Source organism: Lycorma delicatula, chromosome 7 (assembly GCF_047948215.1).
Source record: "Lycorma delicatula isolate Av1 chromosome 7, ASM4794821v1, whole genome shotgun sequence".
NCBI lineage: Eukaryota > Metazoa > Arthropoda > Insecta > Hemiptera > Fulgoridae > Lycorma > Lycorma delicatula.
This window is the reverse complement of record NC_134461.1, coordinates 14810119-14833922: the sequence shown is the minus strand read 5'-3', so window position 1 is coordinate 14833922 and position 23804 is coordinate 14810119. Positions and strand designations below refer to the sequence as shown.

Sequence of the window (23804 nt, the reverse complement as noted above, 5' to 3'; positions counted from 1 at the left end):
ATCAACTCAATTTGTGGGTTACAATATACTGTTCCATAGGCAATATGAACAAAAAACCAAGTGATCTTTGATTAAACACAAATTTTTATCCGAACACAAAGGCAAAAGGTAAAAAAAAAAAACAACACAAGAAAGAATAAACGTAAATACTATTTCTTTATATTTATTTAAAAATAATCAAATGTACAAAAATACATAAAATACATTAAGAAATTTATATCACACAATAATTATCTTACATTAAAAAAACTTACCATTAAAAGAAAATACATAGTAAAAAAAGTATATGCATAACTTACAGAAAAAATACATTTGATTACAAAAATAATACAGCCTATTTTAAAAATAAAATAGTAAATACACAAATATCAAACATCAACAAATGACTAAAACATTTTTAATATGGCAACAACACATATTTAATAAAGTAATAAAAAAAAAACAAAAAACTGGTGTTTATAAAATAGAATCTTTTTTCAAAGATAAAAAAGACTTCATCTAGGTTACAAGATTACTTAAACATTTTTATATCAAATCAAATTTTATGAATGAATTCGTAAAATAGGAAATGTTTTCAGCAAAATTCATAACGGGTAATAGTAATAACATTTATACAATATAATACAAAAAAAAATTTTAAATATTTACTTAGTCTTAACTTGATCCATTGTAATAACTATTTTTTTATTAAATAATACAAAAATTAATTTTCACTTTAATCTGTATTTTTGTAGTTTGTAATATAATTACGAGTCTATTAAAATTAAAATAAACATGATATGTATATATACTATTAATTGGTATAACTCACAAACATCACCGAAATCTCTGCCACCTAGAAAAAAATATTTAACATTTTATTATAGTATAGCTTCAACAAGAAAATATTTTATATTTTATTCCGGGTGGACAAAAATTTATTGTGAGTGCAAAATTAAATATAATGCTTAATAATTAAAATAGAAAACAATAAAAATATTAACATACAATCCTGTGATAAATGTTAGTAAACCTGATGATTAATGGTACAAGCTAGTACTCATTTTGAATTTTAATGGTTTTTTTTTATAGGACATATCTACTAAACTGATAAACAGAAATTCATATCATACATTTTGTGACACACACATTATTTTCTGAAGTAAAAATCTAAATATTATAACTTAAGAATTAATTACCTACAGATGTAATGTTTCTTATTCATTATATATATTTAGAGACTACTTTTAAACTTTGTAGCCATATTATAACAATATTAAATACTAGAAATAGGACATATTAATAGTACATAATGACATATTAATACTAGAAAGCCACAAAGTAAAGATAATGTAAAAAAAATCTATTTTCACTAAAACGTAAAAATATTTATATTACAAACTATGTAAATATAATATGGTATGTATCAGTTACGTTTAAATTATATTTGCTATTAATAACTACTACTAACATTTTTCACAAACCAAAATTATATTTTAGAGTTTGAAGGACATGGTTTTATAAATTTCCTTCAAATAATTCAGAAAACTCTCTTTTGTAATAATTGCAAGTTAAAATTCCAAAAGTTCGAATCTCCACTGTTCCAAAATAATTTTCTGAAAAACTTTACTTGTAAAAAATTACTGTACAAGTTATAATTGTAAAATATAAAATTCATGTACATTAAAATAACATGGCAAAATTTATGGCATAGATTAATTTATCATACAAGTAGCATACGAGGTCTGTAAATAAAATAATGAGACTAGTTTTTTTTTGGCAGTCAAAGTGGCAACACTGTAAAGTTACTAATAAACTTATGGTTATATGAACAGCTGATTTATATTACGTATTAATATTTTTAGTCTATTATTGCCATCTTAGACGTAAACAAAATTTTTGTGTAACGAGTTTTTGTTGTGCATTACAAAAATGAGTGATACTAATTATGAGCAACATTGTGTAATCAAGTTTTGTGTTAAACTCTGTGAGAATGCTACTGAAACTCTTTCACAACTGAAAAGGGCGTATGGAGATGACGCTCTGCCATGAGCCCAAGTTTTTAGGGGGTTTAAAGCATTTTCAGATGGCCAGGAATCAGTTGAAGATGATCCATGCTCTGAAAAACCATTAATGTCAAAAAGTGATGACAATGTTGAGCGAATCAGAGAATTGATACGGTACGACCGGCAATTAGCTGTCAGAATGATTACAGAACAATTTAATTTACCACAGTACATTAAATTTTGATAAATGAATTGGACATGAAAAAAGTTTGTGCAAAATTGGTCCCACAAAACCTCACTGCTGAACAGAAAAACAACAGGGTGGAAATATGCTGCGACCTTCCAGGGCAAATTGAAACTGATCCTGATTTTCTAAAAAAAAATGTTATTACTGATGACAAATCTCATATATTTGAGTACGACCCAGAAACAAAATGTCAAAGCAAGGAGTGGCACACTTCAAACTCACTACATCCCAAAAAAGCAAAAATGAGCAAATAAAAAATCAGAACCATGCTAATTTGTTTCTTCTTTAGTAATGGCATTGTCCATAAGTAGTTTTTGCCTACAGGACAGACTGTAAATGGATATGTTTACCTAGAAATTCTTGAAAGACTGTGGAAAAGAGTTGCCATCAAAGGATCTGCATTTAATGCACCTTGTCATGTTGCACTCTCAGTTAATGAGTTTTTGGCAAAGAAAAACATTCCTGTAATTCCTCAACCACCTTATTCACCTGACTTGAGTCCCTGCCACTTTTTCCTGTAACCGACTTTAAAAAAAACACCTCAAAGGATGGCATTTTGGAACAGTAGAAAACATTAAAAATAATGTAACCAACCATCTGAAGGATATTCCGGTTTCTGAGTTTCAACACTGCTATGAAGAGTGGGAATACCGTTTGAAGTGTTGTGTGGCTTCCCAAGGGAACTATTTCGAAGGTGATAAAGAGTCCATGTATAATTGAACTGTAAATAATAAGTTTTCCTGAACCAGTCTCATTACTTTATTAACAAATTTCGTATTACATAAAAATAAATGCTTTAAGTTGTGAATGAAGTCAGTAACAATAAAGAATTAAATTACAAAGAAATTTAAGAATGAATACGTGGAAAGAAATAAGTAATGATAAGTGGAAAGACAAAAAAATAATTTTGAGTTATAAGACAACAAAATTATTAACAATGATAAAAAATGGTGAGCTTGAAACTGGGAATGTTAATAAAGAGAACATCCAGATGTCAAAATACAATGATTAAATTCTGATTTTCAATATGTTTACTATCTGTACCACTGAAAATAAAATGTGATATAAAATTCTGGCAAAGAATTCAAATCACTGTTGTGATTTGAATTCCTCCAATGAAAGTCAGCTTGAACAATTTATATTAAATTATATCTCACAAATAACAATACACAAATCCAGGGATGGGTTTATATAATGTTTTTTTTGTTTTTTTAGGAAATCTGAGCTTGTATTTTGCCTGATCTTTATTTCGAGAGGAAAACTAAGTTTTCAATAAATATTGTTGAACAATAATGTACTGCTTTCATCCTCAGTAAAAAATCCACAATTATCTGAATGGTTGTGAACAGGATGGTGTCTGCTACCTGGACAGACTTTTATACAGGGCTGTTTTCTTGGTATTGCAGTTCCTCTCTTTTTAGATTATACTTTCTCATTATCCATCCCTTTTCCTAATCCATGATCCATTCTTCCCAATAAGGGTCCTGTGGGTGTAGATAAGATACTAAGTCCATGCTGAGGTTGTAAAGACTTGTAGAGCCACTGTGATCTGACGAGAGATGACTGTTTTCTGACCAGTGGCTGAACAATACATCTAATGGCTGAAGTGCCTGATGGGTAAATCCAGGACTCCTAATCCCTCCTAAAATACAAATACAGATCTGATAGAGGGCTGTAGAGAAGTAGCTCAATAAATTGAAACAAAACTTAAATCTCTGATATTTTAATAAGAATTAAACTAATAAATAGATTAGATATAGACAAACTTTACATAGGTACAAAATGTTTTTATAAATGATATTATTTATGACAAAATTACTTCATTAGATGAACATTTTATTTCAATTGTCACCCTGAACCTATACCAGGATTGAAATTCATCAGCATGGCAAGGTCATTTACACAATACTACTTTCTTTCTGATCTCTTTCATCATATCAATAATTTCTCCTCTACTGTTGTCTTTTTTTACATCCTGAAATGATTACTTTTAATACCTGCTTGTTTTGTTTCACAATTCCTGTTTCAAAAATACAACCCACTCACAACATCTAATTTAAATTCAACAAAATTTCACAATTTTCTTCACATCTGTGTTCGTTTCTTGATTTTTAACTTAAGTACTTCATAAGTTACTTCCTAATTTATAATATAATTATTCTACTTATAAAAAAAAAATTACTTGGAATTATATCTTATGTTGTAGAATGTAATATTATTTTTATACCAGGTGATATTTAAGTATGGAAACATCTTTATACTGCATACCTGAAAGTTAATTGGAGATAGAAAGAAAAGGGGTTCTACACAATTAAAAAAAACTGCATTGTGGTGGGTTTTTAATTTTTATCTGCCACATTGAATCAAATTTAATTCTTTTAAATAGCACGGTGGATGGACACATGATTTCAATTTAAAATTTTACAAGAAAAACAATGTTTTTCTGTTAATGCCTTCATTATCAAATTAAAAGCATTCAAATCTCCAATGACAGAAAAATCGTGTTAACTATAAAACAAGGTAAAATAGCATTTTACATTTATAATACATACAATAACAAAGTTTAAACAGTGCTATAATATTGATGATAATAATAAACAATTACTAATAATTCACAACACAACAAATTAAACAACTATATCAACTGATATTATTTTCTAAATAAAAATTAACTTCCAGTGATAATAGCAGCTGACATTTGTTACTTATCATAAATGAAACAAATCAGCAGGAAATACTTTTTACTTAAAAAATATATTACATATTTAGTTGAGTAAATCAGCTGTTAATTTATAACAAAATGGTTTGTATTACATTGAAATAATGCGACTTATTAACTCCTCACTTCACCTTTTTACTTACACAAACATACTTGCTTGTGATGTAAAATTTGATAGAACTAGTAAAAATTAAGTTGTAGGCCTACCTACGGTTCAAATTTGATGTTTGGTGAAAGTTTTATTATTAGTTTCCTTGTTCATTTATTTACGTTTATTAAATATTAAACAAATAACAATGCCTTCTTTAGGTGAAACCAAACGAATAACTCTATTGATGATGTACAGGTATAATGACAGAGTTCAGCCTTTACAAGAGGTAGGTGATTGATTTAATAATAGATTTCCAAACAGAGAACAAATAAGTAAATCGACTGTGATCAAGACAGTACAGTGATTTGAAGAAACCGGTACTGTAAAAAATTGTCCTTGCAACAGAAGACAAAGAACCATCACAACTGATGCAAAGTCATTAGATGAATGCAGACCTTTGTGAATTCTCATTCATCGATTGGGGAAGCTGTTGTCCAACATGATATCAGTTATTTTTCAGTTCAAAAAAATTCTTAATACAAATAAATATCACCCTTATAAGCTACTTGGAATTATGAATTATACTCATTGCAACTTTGAATGCTTATAAGTATATAACAAAGGCATTAACAGAAAAATGAATTTCACCATCATTTTTCTAGTAAAATTTTAAATCAAAAACATGTTTCATATAGCTTCTATTTAAAAAAAAATTAAGTTTGATTTAATACAGCAGATAAAAATTAAAAAACCCACCATAATGCAGACTGTATGAAACAATATGAACCCTCCAAATACCTCTCAGCCTCCTTCTTTTTGCCTCCAAATATCTCTCAGTTATGCAGTATAAAGCTGTTTCCATACTTAAATATCTCCCGGTATGCGTATCTTTAAAATTAACATATTTTATCAGTTCTAGTTATTGATAAAAACCTGTTTCACATACTGTAAATCTGGTATGACAAATATTTTATTACATGTGATTTACACAATTAATATACATATGATAATGAAAATTAAAATATTGAATGCAGTAGCTAGTTTAATATCTCCAGGTCACCTGAAAAATAATAATTTTGTTTACAGTACTGATATCATTTATTCACACATATGTTGTTACATAGTTTCATCATTATTCATGCTCAATTTTAAATATCTGATGCAATAAATTATAATTAACATTAACTTTTATTCAATACATATAATAAATATTAACTTTTTATCAACTGAATCTAAAAATTAAAATTATTAGGCATATAATTTGTAAAACACATTAATAAAACGTGTATTAATATTTTATCAAATATTATGTACCACTAAAACTGCAATACTAATTTATTTCAGTTGTGTTACAACATTTAATGGGTCAGGTGTATCTACACCTTATGAACATATGTTAATTACCTATATTGTACACATTTATTATGTTACCCTTTATTCAGTTCAGTCACACCTAGTTTTTTGGTTGGTTTTTAATAGTTCTGTTGTAATTATTTTTCTTTATCAAAAAGTTAAACAAATGAAACTCTACAGCAATTAATGATTTACATACAGAAAATGACAAAAGGAGTATAAACAGATCAATCAAGGTTGACTTCTAAAAATGTGATCAAGGCTATAATTCGAACATTATACGTAATTTTCAAAAATGTGTAAAAGTTAAATATTTTAGGTAGAAAGTTGTAAATAGAACAATATACAAATCTTAGAAAGATTAGAAATTCTTGTAGCAAAGAATATTTTTATTATTTCATTTATGTTTAATTATTAAATTAAAAATAAGCTGTTACATTTTTATAAACATATTTTTTTTAAATAATACATTTTATTCTATAAATTTCATAATTTGTGTTTTAACAACCTTTTTATTTTACACATAATAATAAATATATTCAGAATTTAATGAATTTAATTTATTAATTTAATCAGAATTTAATGACTGATTATTCCAATCATATAAAAAACACACACACACACACACACACATACAGAGAGAGAGAGTGTGATGGGGGGATAATTTTTAAGTAAATTATTTTTAACTCTTTACCCATGATGTAATGGAGACGGTACATGCATTTGGGGTAAGAGGTTGTGTGTGTGTGTGTATGTCTGTTACCATTTTTGCCAAAAACTACTGGACAGATTTCAATGTGGTTTTTTGCAATACATAGTTATAGGCTATCAAGGGGCACTGAAGTAGATGTGTTTCTCTAAAACAGTCGGGTCAATTTTAATGCATTTTTTTTTTTAATGATATATCTAAAAAAAAACTGGTACTTACGTATTAACGTCACTGCAGCTACAGCTTTATTTAAAAACAAAGTAGTCAATCGGATTTCGGTGGAAAATGTGCCGATATAGAGTTTAACATAGATTCAAAACAGTCTCTTTATTAATTTTAATATATTTATTTTATAAATATAGTTTAACCAAACTTAACCTACGCTCGCTTCGCTCGCTAACCTTGACTAATTAACACCGTAATTTTTTGAGTATTTATTTAATAAATTCAGTAATTATTGCAATTATTTATTATTTAATAATTACTGAATTTATTAAATAAATACTCAAATAATTACGGTGTTAATTAGTCAAGGTTAGCGAGCATAGGTTAAGTTTGGTTAAATTATATTTATAAAATAAATAAATATAAATAACCATTTCTTAAAATTAATAAAGAGACTCAATAGAATAAATACTTAATTTTAAATAAAGCTGTAGCTGCGGTGGCGTTAATACGTAAGTACCAAAAAACGTCTCAGTTATGTCAAGAAACACAGGTAAATGGTTTGTTGACTGATCGAGTAGTTTTTTGCCCATGATGGAACGGAAACAGTGTATGCATTTGGGGTAAGAGGTTTTGTATATGTGTGTGTTACCATTTTCTTCAAAAACTACTGGACCAGTTTTTATGCGGTTTATGCATTACATAGGTATCACCTCAGAGCAGGTTTTTAGATTAGTTTTACGGTTATAAGCCAACAGGGGGTGCTGCAATAGAAGTGTTTCTCTAAAACAGGTCAATTTTGATGCGGTTTTCTGCATTACATAGGTATCACCACAGAGCAGGTTCTTAGATTAGTTTTATGGTTACAAGCTACCAGGGGGCGCTGTAATAGATATGTTTCTTCAAAAACTGCTTCGTGGGTTTTTAACATTTTTAATTTTATCACTAAAATAATTTTAATTCTATCAAGACAAAATTTTATCACTTGTTCTTTTTAGTTTAACCTAACTTGACGTGTTAGTGAAATCTGCTAATGAGATATTTTTCATTGTTCTACCCTTGCTTATTTGGGCTTTTTGGGGCAAAATGGTAACAAATTATTTCTGGTTTTTTTTTAATATTTTGTTAAGAAAATATCTATTTCAATTAGGAATGATTATTTTTGAAAAAATATAAGGTGAGAAATAAAAAAAAATAAAATTAAAAATTTTAAAAACCACAACTAAACAACTGTGATATTATTTTTAAGACAATAAAATTTAAGATTTTGATTAACCATCGTGCATAACTGTGATGATAAATAACGCTTATCTATGCAATCTACAGGTGACACATGACGGTCAATCAAAATCTTAAATTTTATTGTCTTAAAAACAATATCACAATGTCACAGAGGATTATAAGGTAAAAATACTGTTATTTAATTATTTCATGTTTTTAAGGTAGTCGTATCTTTTTTAAAATTTTTAAATTTTATTTTTCATGTTTTTAAGGTTTTATTTTTAAAAATACGTTTAATTAATTAGAAAAGTATCTAAAATCTACCTGATGTAATGATCTACATGATGTAATCAAAATCTTATCATCCTATGCCTATACATTAAGTTTTTTATGCAAAAATATTTAAAAACACGGTTTTTTAAGTATATGTTTGAAGACATGAATACACAAAAACTATTAATGAAAATAATTACATTGTGTTCAAGAATGCTAAGCATTTATTAATTGATTAAAAAAGAGAAGAAAAAGATTCATTTCTTTTTACCATTTTGCAAACGAGGTTCCATATTTGGGAATTCACAGTGGTTAGATTATGTACAGTGAAACACTGAGAATTTTTCTTCCTTTGCACAAAGAAATATAAACAGTGTGAACACACAAAAAAAGGGTTGTTGCCTATGTAGTACTATAATAGACACTAAAATTAAAGAAAAGAATCAAACTTTGGTAGAGAAAAATATAAATACTTGATTAACTTTTCATTGGATACCTAGTATAAGAGCAACATAGGATGCAAGCAGAGAAAATAGATGCAATGCCAATAAATGATGCGATGGAAAGAACACATAACTGGATCCATGTTATACCAGCACGACTGACGACTGGAGCACATCTCTGTAAAAAAAAAAGAAAAGAAAACAATATATAATTATTCTACAACATGGCATTAAACATTTTAATAAAAAGCAAGTATACTGCAGAATTGGGGTATGCATATCCACTGTTAGGTGGATATGCTAAGAGTATTGACTATTATTCTAATTACATTATTAGTAGAATAATATCTGAAGTGTTTTATGTGTTTATAATTATATTACTTATAAATTTGTCTCTTTTTTGTTTCTTCTGGGCGATATCATCATCCAGAAATTATTATGTCAAATCGTATTAGAAGATGAGCTGAATTTGCCCAGAATTTACATGTAAAAATAACTTTCTAAAAATTCAAATATTTCATCAACATACTGACTGACCACTGTGCCAAATAACAAAAACAACCAACAAACACAGTAACAGAACTTGAAAAACTAATACCAAAAGTTAACTTTCGCGGTATCCTGCACCATCAGTCGGTACAAAATTATAAAAATACATCAATAAAAACAAAAATTAATGAATAAAAGTCAAATATTATAAAACATAAACTTCAAACCAGAACAACAGAAGACTTGAATAACATAAATCAATGCCAACTGGAATGATAATAAATTTAAAACATCATGCAACTATGTACGTAAACAATGTTGCCCACTGTTACAATCCACTACGTCCTTAATAAAATCATCATCTTCAAAAACGATCTGATGAATCATTTCATACTTTTGTTTAAGTTTATAAATATAATACTTTTCAAGTGTACCCATTCTTCTACTGCTGTTTCAAATTTCCAAAATTTCTAAATTATTTTTACAATCAGTAACACTATGCCCTCACAACAACAAATAGTCGGCCATATTAGATACACCTCTCTTTCCATTTCTGTAAGCATTGTAATGTTACATAAACCTCATTTTGTAAAAGTGTTAGTTTTACCAATATAAATTTTATTGCATTCATTACATTTAATTTTATACATTCCACTTAAATCCTCTCCATTACTTTATTACTATTATTATTATTACTTAAATATTTTATATGGTTGTTTAGTTTGTAAGCTTTTTTACATTTATCTTTATCATAAATATCAGTAATTTTGTCTATTATTTTATTTGTATAACTGTATTTTAAGAAAAAACTATTACTAATCTCTGTGCTATTTTCTTGTTGCAGTTGTGTAAAACTATCACGGTACTTAATTCTCTGCTTTCAATATATTTTATCTATACCTCCAACATCAAAACCATTAAATACTGCTATTTGTTTTATTACATACATTTCTTTTTTAAGTTTATCATTGTTCCTTGTATAATGTAAAGCCCTAAGCTCTCTAAACATCAGATTTTTACATATATTTTTTTGTGACCATGGGTGATTTTCTGTTCTTTTCTATTTCACACGTAAACTTTAAATTATCATTATAGTTATTAAGTTTTCATAATGAACAAATGTTCATTATTTATAACTGAATTATATATAACCAAAATATCATGTACATATCTCATCCATAATAGCACTTAATATGTCATGAATTAAATAATTGCAGAAATAGGTGAACCCATAGGTAAACCTTTTATCAGTGTATAACAGTTGTTCTCACATATATAGGATAGAGAAGAAGGATTAAAGCCATGATTGACTCAAGTTTCACATGCTCTCCTTAAGGGGAATAATCGGAAATAATAATAGTAATAATAATAATAATAAATATATATAAAGTAAAAAATATCACTTATTTGAAATAATAATAATTTAATTTATATAACAATGAAAACAATTTTGGGGGTCGTATAAATTTTGTTAAATATTTTATTTCTACTTATTCACTTGTAATTATTTTTATTTTTGAAGCAATGTTAGGATAAAATTAAATATTGTCAAAGTAAACATCAGTTCTGATTTCTTTTGTTTGATTTTGGGTTCAACAAATGTCTTTACTTGCTTTATTTGGTCTTTGGTTTTGCACTTTGGTAAATGAATTATAATTTAATAATTTTCTGTTTACAAAATATACAATTAATTATTATAATATTATTAATTTAACCATTTATAATTGGATCTTGGCTAACATGCAATAATATTTACAGTTAATGAAATAAATAAATTATAATACAGAGTTAGATTTGTTTTAATTCTTATTCACATCAAGAAAAAAATAGTTTAATTAATCTCCAAAAATAACCATTTTTGATCAAAATAATTATTGCTCAGAAAATGCCAAATAATGGCAGAAACTGCTTATCCTAAATGAACATGGGCTACAAAAAAACAATTACTTACTGGATACTAAATATGGTAAATATTTAGAATTGTTTTTCATTTCACAAAATGAGTAAATGTTGATCTGTATTAAAAAGTATGGATTTTTTTGTATTTTGGAAAAAATTGTTTACAATGGAATTAAATTGTTTACAATAGTAGAATTGTGGTCACTTGGAAGTAAAAAGGTTTACCTAGTAAACAGTCTAATCCTAGATAGTAGGCACTTCAATTCTAATCTGATAAGGCTAGATTTTTACCATTATTATGAAGCAAGTTATTTAAAAACTGAAAAATATAATATAAAAACTGTATAAAATGTTTCACTAGTTAAAAGAAAAAAGTTATATTAATAATCACAGAGAAAAAAATGCTTACAAAATGTATATGGCTGATTGAAAATACACATATGCACATCTTTAGAAAGACAGACAAACAAACCTAGTTCGATTAGAAACAAAACACATAAACTGGATCGGAAAAGTGATATGATTTTAAACAGAACAATTTTCATTAGTGTTTCAACAACATAATGTAAATGAAAATAAATAGAAAACTAATCAATAACAGAAACAAATGAATAAAAAATAGATTTAAAAAATTAAAAATCACATACTTTTTGCTTTTTTCTAAAAATGATTAATTATTAAAATGGTTCCTAGAAAAACATTTTTTTTAAAGCAGTTGCTCAATGTGGCCACCATTCTATTCAGTGCATAGTTCAGTTTGGCGAATTCATGCTAGCTGGGCATGCCTAATAGCATCATTATTATTCTTAACAGTAGCTCCAGCTTCTATTATATGATATCTAAATTCTTCTTGCGTGCCAATACAAGCAGAATGTACTAACGACTTCATCCAACCCCAAAGGAAAAAGTCCACTGTCGTGAGATTGGGAGATTAAGGTAGCCATTTAATAAGCAATCTAATGGGAATTTTCTTCTCCCCAAGTGTGTGTTTCAATAATTTACAATGGCATTCTTGTAAAACAGGATTCATCAGTAATTATAATATTACTTAGAAAATCAGGAAGATATTCACATTTTTTAATTAACCATCGACAGAATTTCATCCGTTTATCAAAATCAGATAGCAATAGTTCTGATTTATGATGTTTAGTTCATGTTGTATGAAATAGGTATAGTTGTTGCTCCCATTACGTTCACCACACACTTGATTAAGAGCATGGAAGCGATGTAACAACCTTTTGGTGCTTGAGATGGGAACTAATTGTAATTCATTAAATACTGCTTCTTCAGCATTGGCATTTCTCACAAAATTTTCACGACCAGCATCAAATCGTTGTGATTTAAGCATACCTGTTTCTCAAACTTGCTTCTCAAATACCTCAACTGTTTTACAATCCAGTACTCTTCAATTTGGATAATTTTCCTGGTATTCACACACACACACACACATATATATACTCTCTCTCTCTCTCATGTGCACACACACACACACACACACACACAGCAGCCAATCAATTTTTATTTACTTTACCATTGATTAATAACATGTTTGTCAACTATCCAAATGAAAAAATATTTATGGTATCACCCACAGTGAATGACTGACCAAACAATAACAGTACAAACACTGCTCAAATGAATATTCAAATGTTAGACACTAAATTTAACTGCTGATCAGCTGTTACTGACAACCTATTAAAAAATAAAAATTTTTAATGTGTTTTAAAAGGATGTGTTTCAAATTTATTATTATAAGTTTTAGTATTTGTGTGTAAATTGTTCTGTTTAAAATCATATCACTTTTCTGATCCAGTTTGTATATTTTGTTTCTAATTAAAGTTGAACGTGTAAAGTCTTTTACCCAACCAAAGACATAGAAGAGCTCAGTGATCAGAATTTCAGCAAAAAAATACAAGAATCTACTCAGAAAACAGAACACATCCCCAATAAAACCTGCCCCAGATTTTTCATAGCATAAAGTAAGGCAACCATCAGTGTACATTTTCTACAATATTTATAGGGAGTATTAATTTGTTAAAATAATGTCTGTAGAAATATAAGGTAATGATATTTGATGTTTTATTTATAAAAATTGTCTGACAGAAGTAGTTGAATATATAGTAGTTAAATAAATAACATCCCTGCTGGTGTAGATTCCTAAACTGTCTCGGAGTAATATTGTTTCAATGAAAAGATTTTATATTTAAATGAGCTTGTACAGTCTGACAAAGAGCTTTTAAACAGATTAGCGGTTTGCAAGTTTTAAGTTTTTAATCCAATAATCTAACTCAAGGGACAAAACTCTACTCTGATGTTTACAATGTCATATAATAATGGGTGAACAGTTTTATCAGGAAGTTCAGCAGATATGCAAGATCAATTTCGTCAGATCATATTTTAGTTACTAACATACCAATATGTGATAATGAGGTAAGCCTCATTTTTGCCATTTGACACTTAGTGCATAGCACCTGACTGAACCAAATATTTCTTTTTTGTTAATAAGGTCTAGGACGTTTTTCATTTTCAAATGGAAAACTCTGAATATAATGTGTCTAGATTTTAGACCAATGAATAGGTCGTTTTTTATTTCTGGCCATTAAGGATTGTACGTAAAAGTTATAAATAAATCTAGATACCCATATTAACACAAGTATGTCATAGCATCTTGAGATTTTTCATGCATATACCGTGGTGAAGCAGTGAAAGACGAGGAAGTATATGACACTTTGACCCATGTTGTTAGCATTAATGGTGTCTTCTTGCACAGTATCTCAAAGATGAATCTAATCATCAATATGTAATTTTTTTTTTGGTTATTATGAACAAAAGCTAATATTTCAGCGATATTTTGGCCATTATGTTAACACAATATTGATTAAATACGTTTCAGTAATAATGTAAAAAATTATAAATGTTATCTTGAACCATAAGTCAATAAGTATAAAATTGCATACAGGAAACTTTTATTTTGTTAATTATTAACAAAAGTTAGATAATAACCATCTTCACCCTTCAAAAACATAAGGGAATATTGTAAAGGATTATAACAGCAATGAAGCTCCGACACACGTTGCATTTGACCTTAATGACAATTTAAGATATCTCTAGGTCCTTTATCTTCATCGGCCAGCAAGCAGCAACTTCATTAGTAGTTGGAGCATTATAGCGATCCCTATGCTGATTAACAAGTACATGATCAGCATGAATTATAAATTAAAAATTTTTCCACATTACCCAAAGGTGTGTTGTCAATATTGCATTTAAACTCTCTGATCAAATTATTATAATCCAGCAAAACTTGCTGGAGTGCTGGTATTAGTTCCTTGGTTTGGAACAATATTTGTACGAAGAGAAGTTTTATTGAGAAATTTTATAGAGTAAATTTGTAAAAATTGGTGGCCAATATCAGGTGCTGGCAATAAACTTCCTATGCGATGGTAAACTTAACCTTGAATTTTAAATGTAGGCATAAAATTCTATTCTATTCTATATATTCTATTATATATATATATTTATATATAATGTAATATTATATTAAAATCATAATTTTTCCTTGCATTTAAATATATTAATAAGAAAAAAGCAACATAATACAATACATACCTGTCCTCTAAGCCATCCACATATTCCTTCTTCCTCTTTCTTGAGTCCTGAACTGAGATCTTATTTCTTATCTTTCGACGAATCCTCTTTAATTCCCTTTCTTCTTGTTTTGTTAATGGATAATGAGATGGAAGAGAAACGCCTTCTTTATCCATTAATCTTTTCTCTTCACCTATAAAAACCAAAATTATTGTTAAGCATCAAATATTAATAACATTTACAATTAATTAACAAGAGAAAGAAAAATCATGTAATGTACAAAATTAAAACACTTCTACAGTTTCAAATATCTGACAATTTTTTAATGCAAACATGTCAGATTAGTACTTAAAAAAATAATAAAATAAACATGATTCTCTCAAGTTTGATATTAAATCTTCTAAAAGTTAATTATTGGAATTATTGAAACACTTACTGAAACACAAGAATTACTCAAATAAATACTTAAATGAAAACAACATTATAGTACAATTCAGGCTAAATAAAATAATGATGGAGAAAAGGTTTCAAACAGCTGAAATCTGGAATAATCCATGTTTATTTGTTGTTAGTGAATAAAACCTATTACAATGTTTACTACTACGTCTGCAGTTCTAAGGTAATTTGGATCCTCTACAGTTTAGGTTTCTGCAAATCAGCATTCTCAGATATTCCTTGTTCTTTTAACTGTGGACGGTTAGGAAAGTTATGAATGCTTCTGTTACTACAACAGAATTCAGAGTTTAAATTTTTATAATAATAATATCTGGGATTTAATGGTCAGTCTTTTGTACAAAATTTTAATTTTAGTGAAGAAAGTTAATGCCTTTTCATCAGGAAGTGATTTTTATTATTCTATTTATTTATTTTTATTCATGTAAGGTTTTGGTTGGCTATGTTATATTTAACCCATTACTAATGTTGAGTAAACGAACATTTTCATACATGTTTTTTTTAATTTCTAGGTACTTTTTCATTTCTCCCTCTCAAAAGTTTGTAAGTTTTTCACCTGGAAATAACTCAAAATAACAGGAAATATTGATATTAACCTTGAATAATTAAGAGTAATGTTTTGAGTACTTAATAATTAATGTTTTGAGTAATTATTGCTATTATTTATTATTTCAGTAATCAAAACATTACTGTTAATTAGTCAAGGTTAGTGAGCAAAGGTTAATTTTGGTTAGATTATATTTATAATTTATATGTAAAATTATAAGCAACAATGTTTATGCATACAATGCCAAGTCTGCAAAAGAAAATCAGGTGTGAAGTGATTTCCTGTTCGCTCTTTTTTTGCACATGTACATCAGCAAGTGTGCCAAGCCCACTAAAATGCAGATGTTCTGCTCTGCAAAATTGATCTTCAATGTGTTCACTGTAGGGATTGATAATTAAAATCATTATCCACACAGATAAAGATAAGAACACATTTTTTTTTTTTACAGAATCAACAAGAATGTGGTCTTATTGAAACGCAACACATTTAAAAAAATAGTCATACATTAATGTTCAGTCACAGTCACAGAGTGCCTAGTCTTAAAAATTTAATGTCAGTGCCAATTATTAATCATTATGAAAAATTGTAAAGAATGTTAATTTTTTAGATAAAATAGGTGAGAACATTTGACATAAAAACTGCTTCTTTTTAATTTGTGGGAGATGTTGCAAACAGATAATCTCAGAAAATTTTCTTTGGTATCACTTTAATCGGTTGACTGTCGGTCTTGAATTTTTTCCTTGCTGCCAAATTGAGATACTTGTGGTCATGCTATCTTGATTGTATTCTGGCTCATAATGATGGATCAAGGCCTCATATAAGTTATACTTTAAAAATTTCATTCTTTTCATCAGAAATTCCTCACTGCCAAATTCAGGAATTTGTTCATGCTACGTCATTTGGATTCCAGCTCATAATGATGGATCAAGGCCTCATTATAAGTAATTACACTTTAAAAAGATTCATTTCTTTTATCAGAAATTAAGGTAGCCAAAAGCATGAAGTTTGATTTCTATATGATAAACTGTTTGGAATTTATCTTGCTTATTATTGTTTACAGTTTTTTTTTTTTTATATGCGGAGCGTTATGAATAATTGAGTGAACTGTACTGATGTTTAATAATTTTTAGGATTTACTACTACTGTAATTTGGCTGCCGTCTTGTTCATTACACATTGAATAATCCATTAGTTTTTTAATTCTGTAAATCAGTTATTTATAGGTCACAATGACTCACTCGTTGATCAGAAATAATCAATTTATACTGGTTACTTGATGGTAGTTACATGCTGGTCATTGATGTAACCATTATCTTAATCAAATCTCACCCTCAGATTATCAAAAAGATAAAGTTATCAAGATTGGAAGATCATCCTTTTTCACCGTTTCTTTTCCTAACCCTTGATCCCTTCTTTATTATCAATTCTTTGAGTGCAAGTCTAATACCACTAAGCACTTCTTGATATAAGGATTTGATCAAGATTCTATCAGGTAAAGTCGGGTTATCTAATGCTCCCCCCCCAAAAAACAACCCTTTCCCATTACTCTTGATCCATTCATCCCCATTCTGTGAATTTTAGGTTGATTCTACTAAATTTATGTTCCTTTATGGTTATTATCTGCTTAATATTGTGTAGTTTGATGTAGAATAGGGTTCATTGATGGACTTACCCACTGAATAGGAAATTCAGGTCCTGTCTGATGCTGTACATAATACCTATCTAGTAAAGTCAAGCTTCAATTCATTCCTAATATATATATATATATATATAATCATACACAGAACCTTTTGGCATGACGTGTCTGTTTTGTTTAAAACAAGGTTTTTTAAAAAATTCATGAACTAATTAAGAATTTTTATGTAAAATAAATAAATCATTGATAAGCTTAAAATAACTTTTTTTTAAATAAGAATAATTTTTTTACCTTAAATCTATGATCATTGATTGGTACATCATTTGGAGTAATTTTAGAATCTAGTATTTTGATCAAGAAATCTTCAGGACGTGGCAATATGTAAATATTTCATCAACAGTGAGACCAGTATGTGTTTCAGCAGTTAAATCACCACCATTATTTAATAAGATATTTAGACACTCCTTGTTGCCACTGAATGCTGCTCTATGCATTGGTGTATAACCTTCCTACAAAACATTGAAAGACATATAAGATGTATAATGAAATATATTTTACAGTCTGCCAAATGTAACTGTGGACTTAAACTGAAGTGTACCTGGATCTTAATCACTAAGATACAATTTATTTGTTATTTGATATTGTCACTAATGAAACAGTTTACTTTATACTTGGTTATTTTGCATTTTCATTGTTGACTATATTTTTTATTTCTATAATTGCTGAAGCTTTTGTTTCCATTGTGACAGTGTTTTAGCTTGCTTGAAGATTGCATCTTTTTATTGAAAATATATTTTGTTGTGGTAATGAGTATACAGAATGTATGAATGAGATGTTTTATCAGAAGTTACCAGACATTGTTGTTTCATATCATAATGCTGTGTGACAATTAAAAATAAGTTCCAAGAAAGTGGATACGTCAATGATGCACTCGAGTACAGAAGACCATCTATCCTACAGAGAAAACGTTAGATGGTATTTGTAATCGCGTAGCTGAAAGTCCCAACAACTCTACCAGAAAATTGGCTCGACAAACAGAAATCTCAAGCAGTAGTACGCACAGAGCACTAAATAAACATTTAATAAAAAAGAAGACAATCTTCATGTGACGGTTTTTTCAGATGAAACATGGTTTCATTTATCAAGCCATGTCAACAATCAGATGTGGACTGTAAATAATTCTTGCCAGATCTTTGAATGACAATGATCTTTTTATTGAAAATATATTTTGTTGTGGTAATGAGTATACAGAATGTATGAATGAGATGTTTTATCAGAAGTTACCAGACATTGTTGTTTCATATCATAATGCTGTGTGACAATTAAAAATAAGTTCCAAGAAAGTGGATACGTCAATGATGCACTCGAGTACAGAAGACCATCTATCCTACAGAGAAAACGTTAGATGGTATTTGTAATCGCGTAGCTGAAAGTCCCAACAACTCTACCAGAAAATTGGCTCGACAAACAGAAATCTCAAGCAGTAGTACGCACAGAGCACTAAATAAACATTTAATAAAAAAGAAGACAATCTTCATGTGACGGTTTTTTCAGATGAAACATGGTTTCATTTATCAAGCCATGTCAACAATCAGATGTGGACTGTAAATAATTCTTGCCAGATCTTTGAATGACCATTACACAATGAAAAACTGAGGTTTGGCATGTTATATCATATAAGCAGGTAATCAAACAATTTTTTTCAGAATACAGTACTCAAAATGTTATTACAATGAAATCATTAATTCTTTATCGGTCAATTAAATGAAGAAGAAATTGCTTTATTTTACTTCCAACAAGAGAATCATAGAATTTCTAAATTAGGTCAACAAATGTTTAGGAAATGAAAACATTTTAAAAATAGTATACAGTTCACTTTATTTTAAGGTAAAAGTTACAGAAACCTTAATTGTATCTGAGCTAGATTTTGACCTAAGTTAAATTCTCTTATAATATACAGGTAACATTTTTATAATTTTTCATTTTAAAATAAAATGTATGGTTGTTTTTTAAAATACAATAAAATCATGAATATCAATATCCTAACATTTAAAATGTGATCAAAAATAGTAATGGAATTGAACTGGATCTATTACACTTATATTATTGTTATGTATGTTTATTTATTTCATAATGAGTATTAAAATATAAATGCAGTTTTGCGTGTTTAAAACAAGGTTGTTCTTAATGTTAGTGGATTTGTGATCAGCGGTCTACAAGACAGCCAGCAAATGTTGATTATATGTTACCATGGAGACCTTAAACGCTTATTTTATTTTTTATTAAAGCTGAATTCCATTTGAACGATGTCTTACTTAAGCAGTGTGAGCAGATCAGTTTATATTCTAGGAGCATTATGTTTGTTTGGTATTGTATTTTTTTTCTTTTTAATGGTCTGCTTTATTTTGCTTTTCCTAGGGCCATATTGAATCCAGATTTTTTTAAATTCATGAACTATTTTCTGACTACTTAATTATGCATGCTTTTGATGTATTTTTTTTTTTTTTATAAGTAGATCAATAATGAGTACATTTATGAATGCTTTTTCATCACATATTTATTCATAAGTAATGAATACATTAATAGTATATACATTTAATAGTATATATTTAGTACCATTTATATGTTAAATATTTTATTCTAAATCAAGAAATTGTTTGACCACATTCTAAATCCATATCTGCCAAAGTTACATGTGATCATATCTAAAAAAAAAATACCAGTAAAATTATTGGAATATATGAATTAAAAACAAAAAAAAGGATTTAAATAGAGAATGTAAGATGCTGACCTTGTCAGGATAATTAATAATATTTTTACAGTCATTCATTAAGATAACACGAAGAACATCAATGTTGCCGAATTTAGCTGAAACATGCAAACATGTCTCACCGTTTTCTTCTGTAGAGCTAATACTAGCACCTTTTTAGATAAGGATGGTGGTTGCTGTAACTGAACCGATTTCTACCGAATAATGCAATGGAGTACATTTTGTAATTTCATTAGTCATGTTAACATTAGCGCCTTTTGAAACTAATTGATTCACGATATTCTCATATCTGAAACAAAATAAATAACTGTGAGGTCATGATACTGCATGGTACTGAATGTATATACAGAGTATTTCTAAATTAGTTATATAAAAGTAACCTTTAATAATAAAAAAAGTAAATAACTTACAGAAATGTTTGACAGAACACTAAATACATTATATCTTCAAGTTACATTTATAAATGTTCAATATGGCTACCTTTTGTAACACGGCAGATGTCCCATCTGTAATCAGTTTCCTGCCAAATCCTATGAAGCATGTCTTGGATCTATGGTGGCGACTGTTTGTTATCTGGTACCACAGCTCGTCAACATTTCCTGGAAGCAGGGGAACAAACATTCTGCCTTTAATGTAATTCCATACAGAAAACTCTACTGGAGTTAAATCAGACGATCATAGTGGTCAGGAAATTGTTCCACCACATTCAATCAAAGTTGCCACTTTGCCTGCATAATGATAATGTGGTAGCGTAGCATCTTGCTGAAAAATGAATTCTGTGCCCATACCCTGTTGTAATTGTGGCATAAGATAATGTTCAAGCATGTCCAGGCACTGTATGCCAATTATAGTTGACGTGGCTGATGGTTCCACCAGGTGGGGAAGAACTCGATCAATGGTCTGATGAAGCACAGTTACACCTCGATAGATACATCAATACACAGAATTCACCTGTTTGGTGTACAGAAAATCCACATCAGCTGCACGAGTCTCCTTTGCACAGACAAAAAGTGGGTGTTTGGCATGCAATTGCAATGTCACATAGCGAATCTTCATGACATTCTTTCATGGCTCAATGAACACTGAGTGCTACATACAGAAAGTGCAGCAATTCGTAAAATCTATTCCTGCAGACCAGCTAGAGTACATGTAGTTTCAGCAGAACAATGCTAAGCCAATAACACTATGAATTTCATCAGTGTTTTTTTGGACAAGTGATTTCAAAGGGATTTTGGCCCCCATGGTCTCCTGATTTATTCCTTCCTGACTTTTTCTTGTGGGGATACCTTAAGGATGTTACATACAAAAGTCATTCTCTCACCATCCCTGAATTGCAGAGCAAAACTGAATGACATGTCGCTGCAATTCCTCAACAAACATTACAATATATGTTTAAAAGCATGCAACATTGTATTCATTTATGTGAATTACATAATGGAGGCTAATCTTAACGACTATTTTAACTTGCTCATTTTCCCAAAATTTAAATCACTTTTTGAACACTAGTATATGTATAAAGGATTGTCAATGTTGAATTTAATAATTAATTGTTTATGTTGAATTATCAGTGTTCTGTTTGTATGATGTTTTCTGTCATACTGACATCTCTGGTCAATGGTTACGGATGACTAAGTAAACCACGTATAGTATCACTTGCTCCATCAGAGTTACCTCCTGGCAATATAATGATTATCATTCCCACTACAATTATGAACAGAGTGAAGATATCATTTGTAGAGCTGAATTGATATTCAGCTCTACTGTGAATTTTTTCCCTAGTCTTACTGATGTGTCATAGTACATTTGTTTTATGAAGAAGGCATTGGATCACTCAATCCAATTTTTCCCTAGTGGACCAAGAATGTAATGCTTATTATCATTGAGAACAATTGTATTATTTTCAGAATCAATCTATATCTCATACTAGATTACGTACATGTTTCTTTTTGTTATCTAATAGGCAATTTTGAAAGATTGATTAACCCAATTTGTTGATGATTCACCTGGATCTGTTTAAAATTTAAATAATTGTATAATTATTTTTAACAATGCTGAACTTTTTTTTACCGTTGTTATACTTTGTTCTGCAACTGGGAATACAAACTGCTGAATAATAAAAAATAAATAAAATGTTTAATTTAAATTGTATAAATAATATTCCATAAAAATAATACCTTTCAATGCTTAAAATTTTGTTATTGCCAGATGTTACCTCTGCACTTGCCAATAATAAAGGGCTTAGACTATTTTCATCTGATGCATTTACATTTGCATCTTTTTCCAATAGTATTTTAACACATGCAATATGTCCACCTTTTACTGCTTCATGTAATGGTGTACGACCCCCCACTGGCACTGGCAGCTATAAAATAAAAGATACAAATATCATACAATTACTGATAGGTAGTAACTAAATTTCACTATCATAGTTTTTCCTTTTTTAATTTTAAAATTTATAAAAGATAAATAACCTAAATATTGGCATGCAGCCACACAAATATTACATTTCATTACAAAATGTTTTAATTAATTTATCGTTATTCTTTTAATGTAAGTAGATTTAATGTGTAGCACAATCTTGGAATGTGATAAAAAAACATATGAATTTTTTTTTTAATAGAAACCAATATCTTAATAGCAAAGTAAAGAAAGAGTAAATATATTGTAAATAAAAAATGTCTCTTCATAAAGAGCATGCACTGATTTCTAGTAATTGTCTGTAGTAGGTGTTTAGATATGATTTAGTTTGTAGGTAGGGTTGATTAACTTAAATATGAAATCAAACCATCCGTTGTATCAATAAGCGCATAGAACAGAATTAAAACTTGTTAGAAAATTTCAGTTGACGGTAGTTTGAAACTCTTGAATCATTGGCCTCATTGGTTGAAACCTTCCTTGAAGAGTACAAATTCACATTACTCAATTCTGTGTTTAGTTGGTGAAACTATATATTAATGAAATTTATTCAGTAGGTCTCCCTTCAAAACTTTTAAGAGAGAATTTTATCGATTCGGTTTTTCTGAGTGATTCTGAAAAGGGTCTCGCTTCCGTAGGTGACTTCTGGCTGAACTACAGTTTTATAATGTTTAAGTTTTGTTTTAGTCTTTAAGTTTTTTATATATATATATATTAGCTATGGTGTGGGAGGGGGGGGGGGTTAATGCCACTATGTATCGCATAGAATTTACAATCGATCACATGTTTGGTGTAATATACTACC

General features: G+C 28.7%; 1 protein-coding gene across 8 annotated transcripts; it reads right to left on the bottom strand.

Moving 5' to 3' along the window:
* Nucleotides 1-137: 137 nt before the first annotated feature.
* LOC142327774 (cyclic AMP-responsive element-binding protein 3-like protein 4) lies at nucleotides 138-22931 on the bottom strand. Of its 8 annotated transcripts, none has more exons than XR_012757085.1 (7): nucleotides 22759-22923; nucleotides 21065-21183; nucleotides 20707-20873; nucleotides 18106-18323; nucleotides 15201-15372; nucleotides 9260-9384; nucleotides 138-3874 (listed from the first exon to the last, which is right to left on the bottom strand). XR_012757085.1 is itself a non-coding variant. In XM_075371095.1 (7 exons), exons 2-3 carry the CDS (start codon nucleotides 20642-20644, stop codon nucleotides 18168-18170), a joined length of 195 nt encoding a protein of 64 aa, XP_075227210.1. In that variant the 5' UTR covers nucleotides 20645-20873; nucleotides 22759-22931; the 3' UTR covers nucleotides 138-835; nucleotides 3597-3874; nucleotides 9260-9384; nucleotides 15201-15372; nucleotides 18106-18167. The 8 variants fall into 8 exon arrangements, 7 of the variants coding, with proteins under 7 accessions (XP_075227210.1, XP_075227209.1, XP_075227212.1 ...); XM_075371095.1 differs by lacking the exon at nucleotides 21065-21183 and having other exon boundaries at nucleotides 138-835; nucleotides 3597-3874; nucleotides 20606-20873; nucleotides 22759-22931; XM_075371094.1 differs by lacking the exon at nucleotides 21065-21183 and having other exon boundaries at nucleotides 20606-20873; nucleotides 22759-22931.
* Between the last annotated feature and the right edge of the window lie 873 nt (nucleotides 22932-23804).

What these genes read in the sequence shown, in the direction of transcription:
- LOC142327774 (XM_075371094.1), bottom strand. Translation starts at nt 20,644, where the DNA reads ATGAATGACTGTAAAAATATTATTAATTATCCTGACAAG. An exon ending in TTATTAATTATCCTGACAAG is followed by an intron (nt 18,324 to 20,605) that starts GTCAGCATCTTA and finishes AATGTTTTGTAG; the next exon opens with GAAGGTTATACACCAATGCA.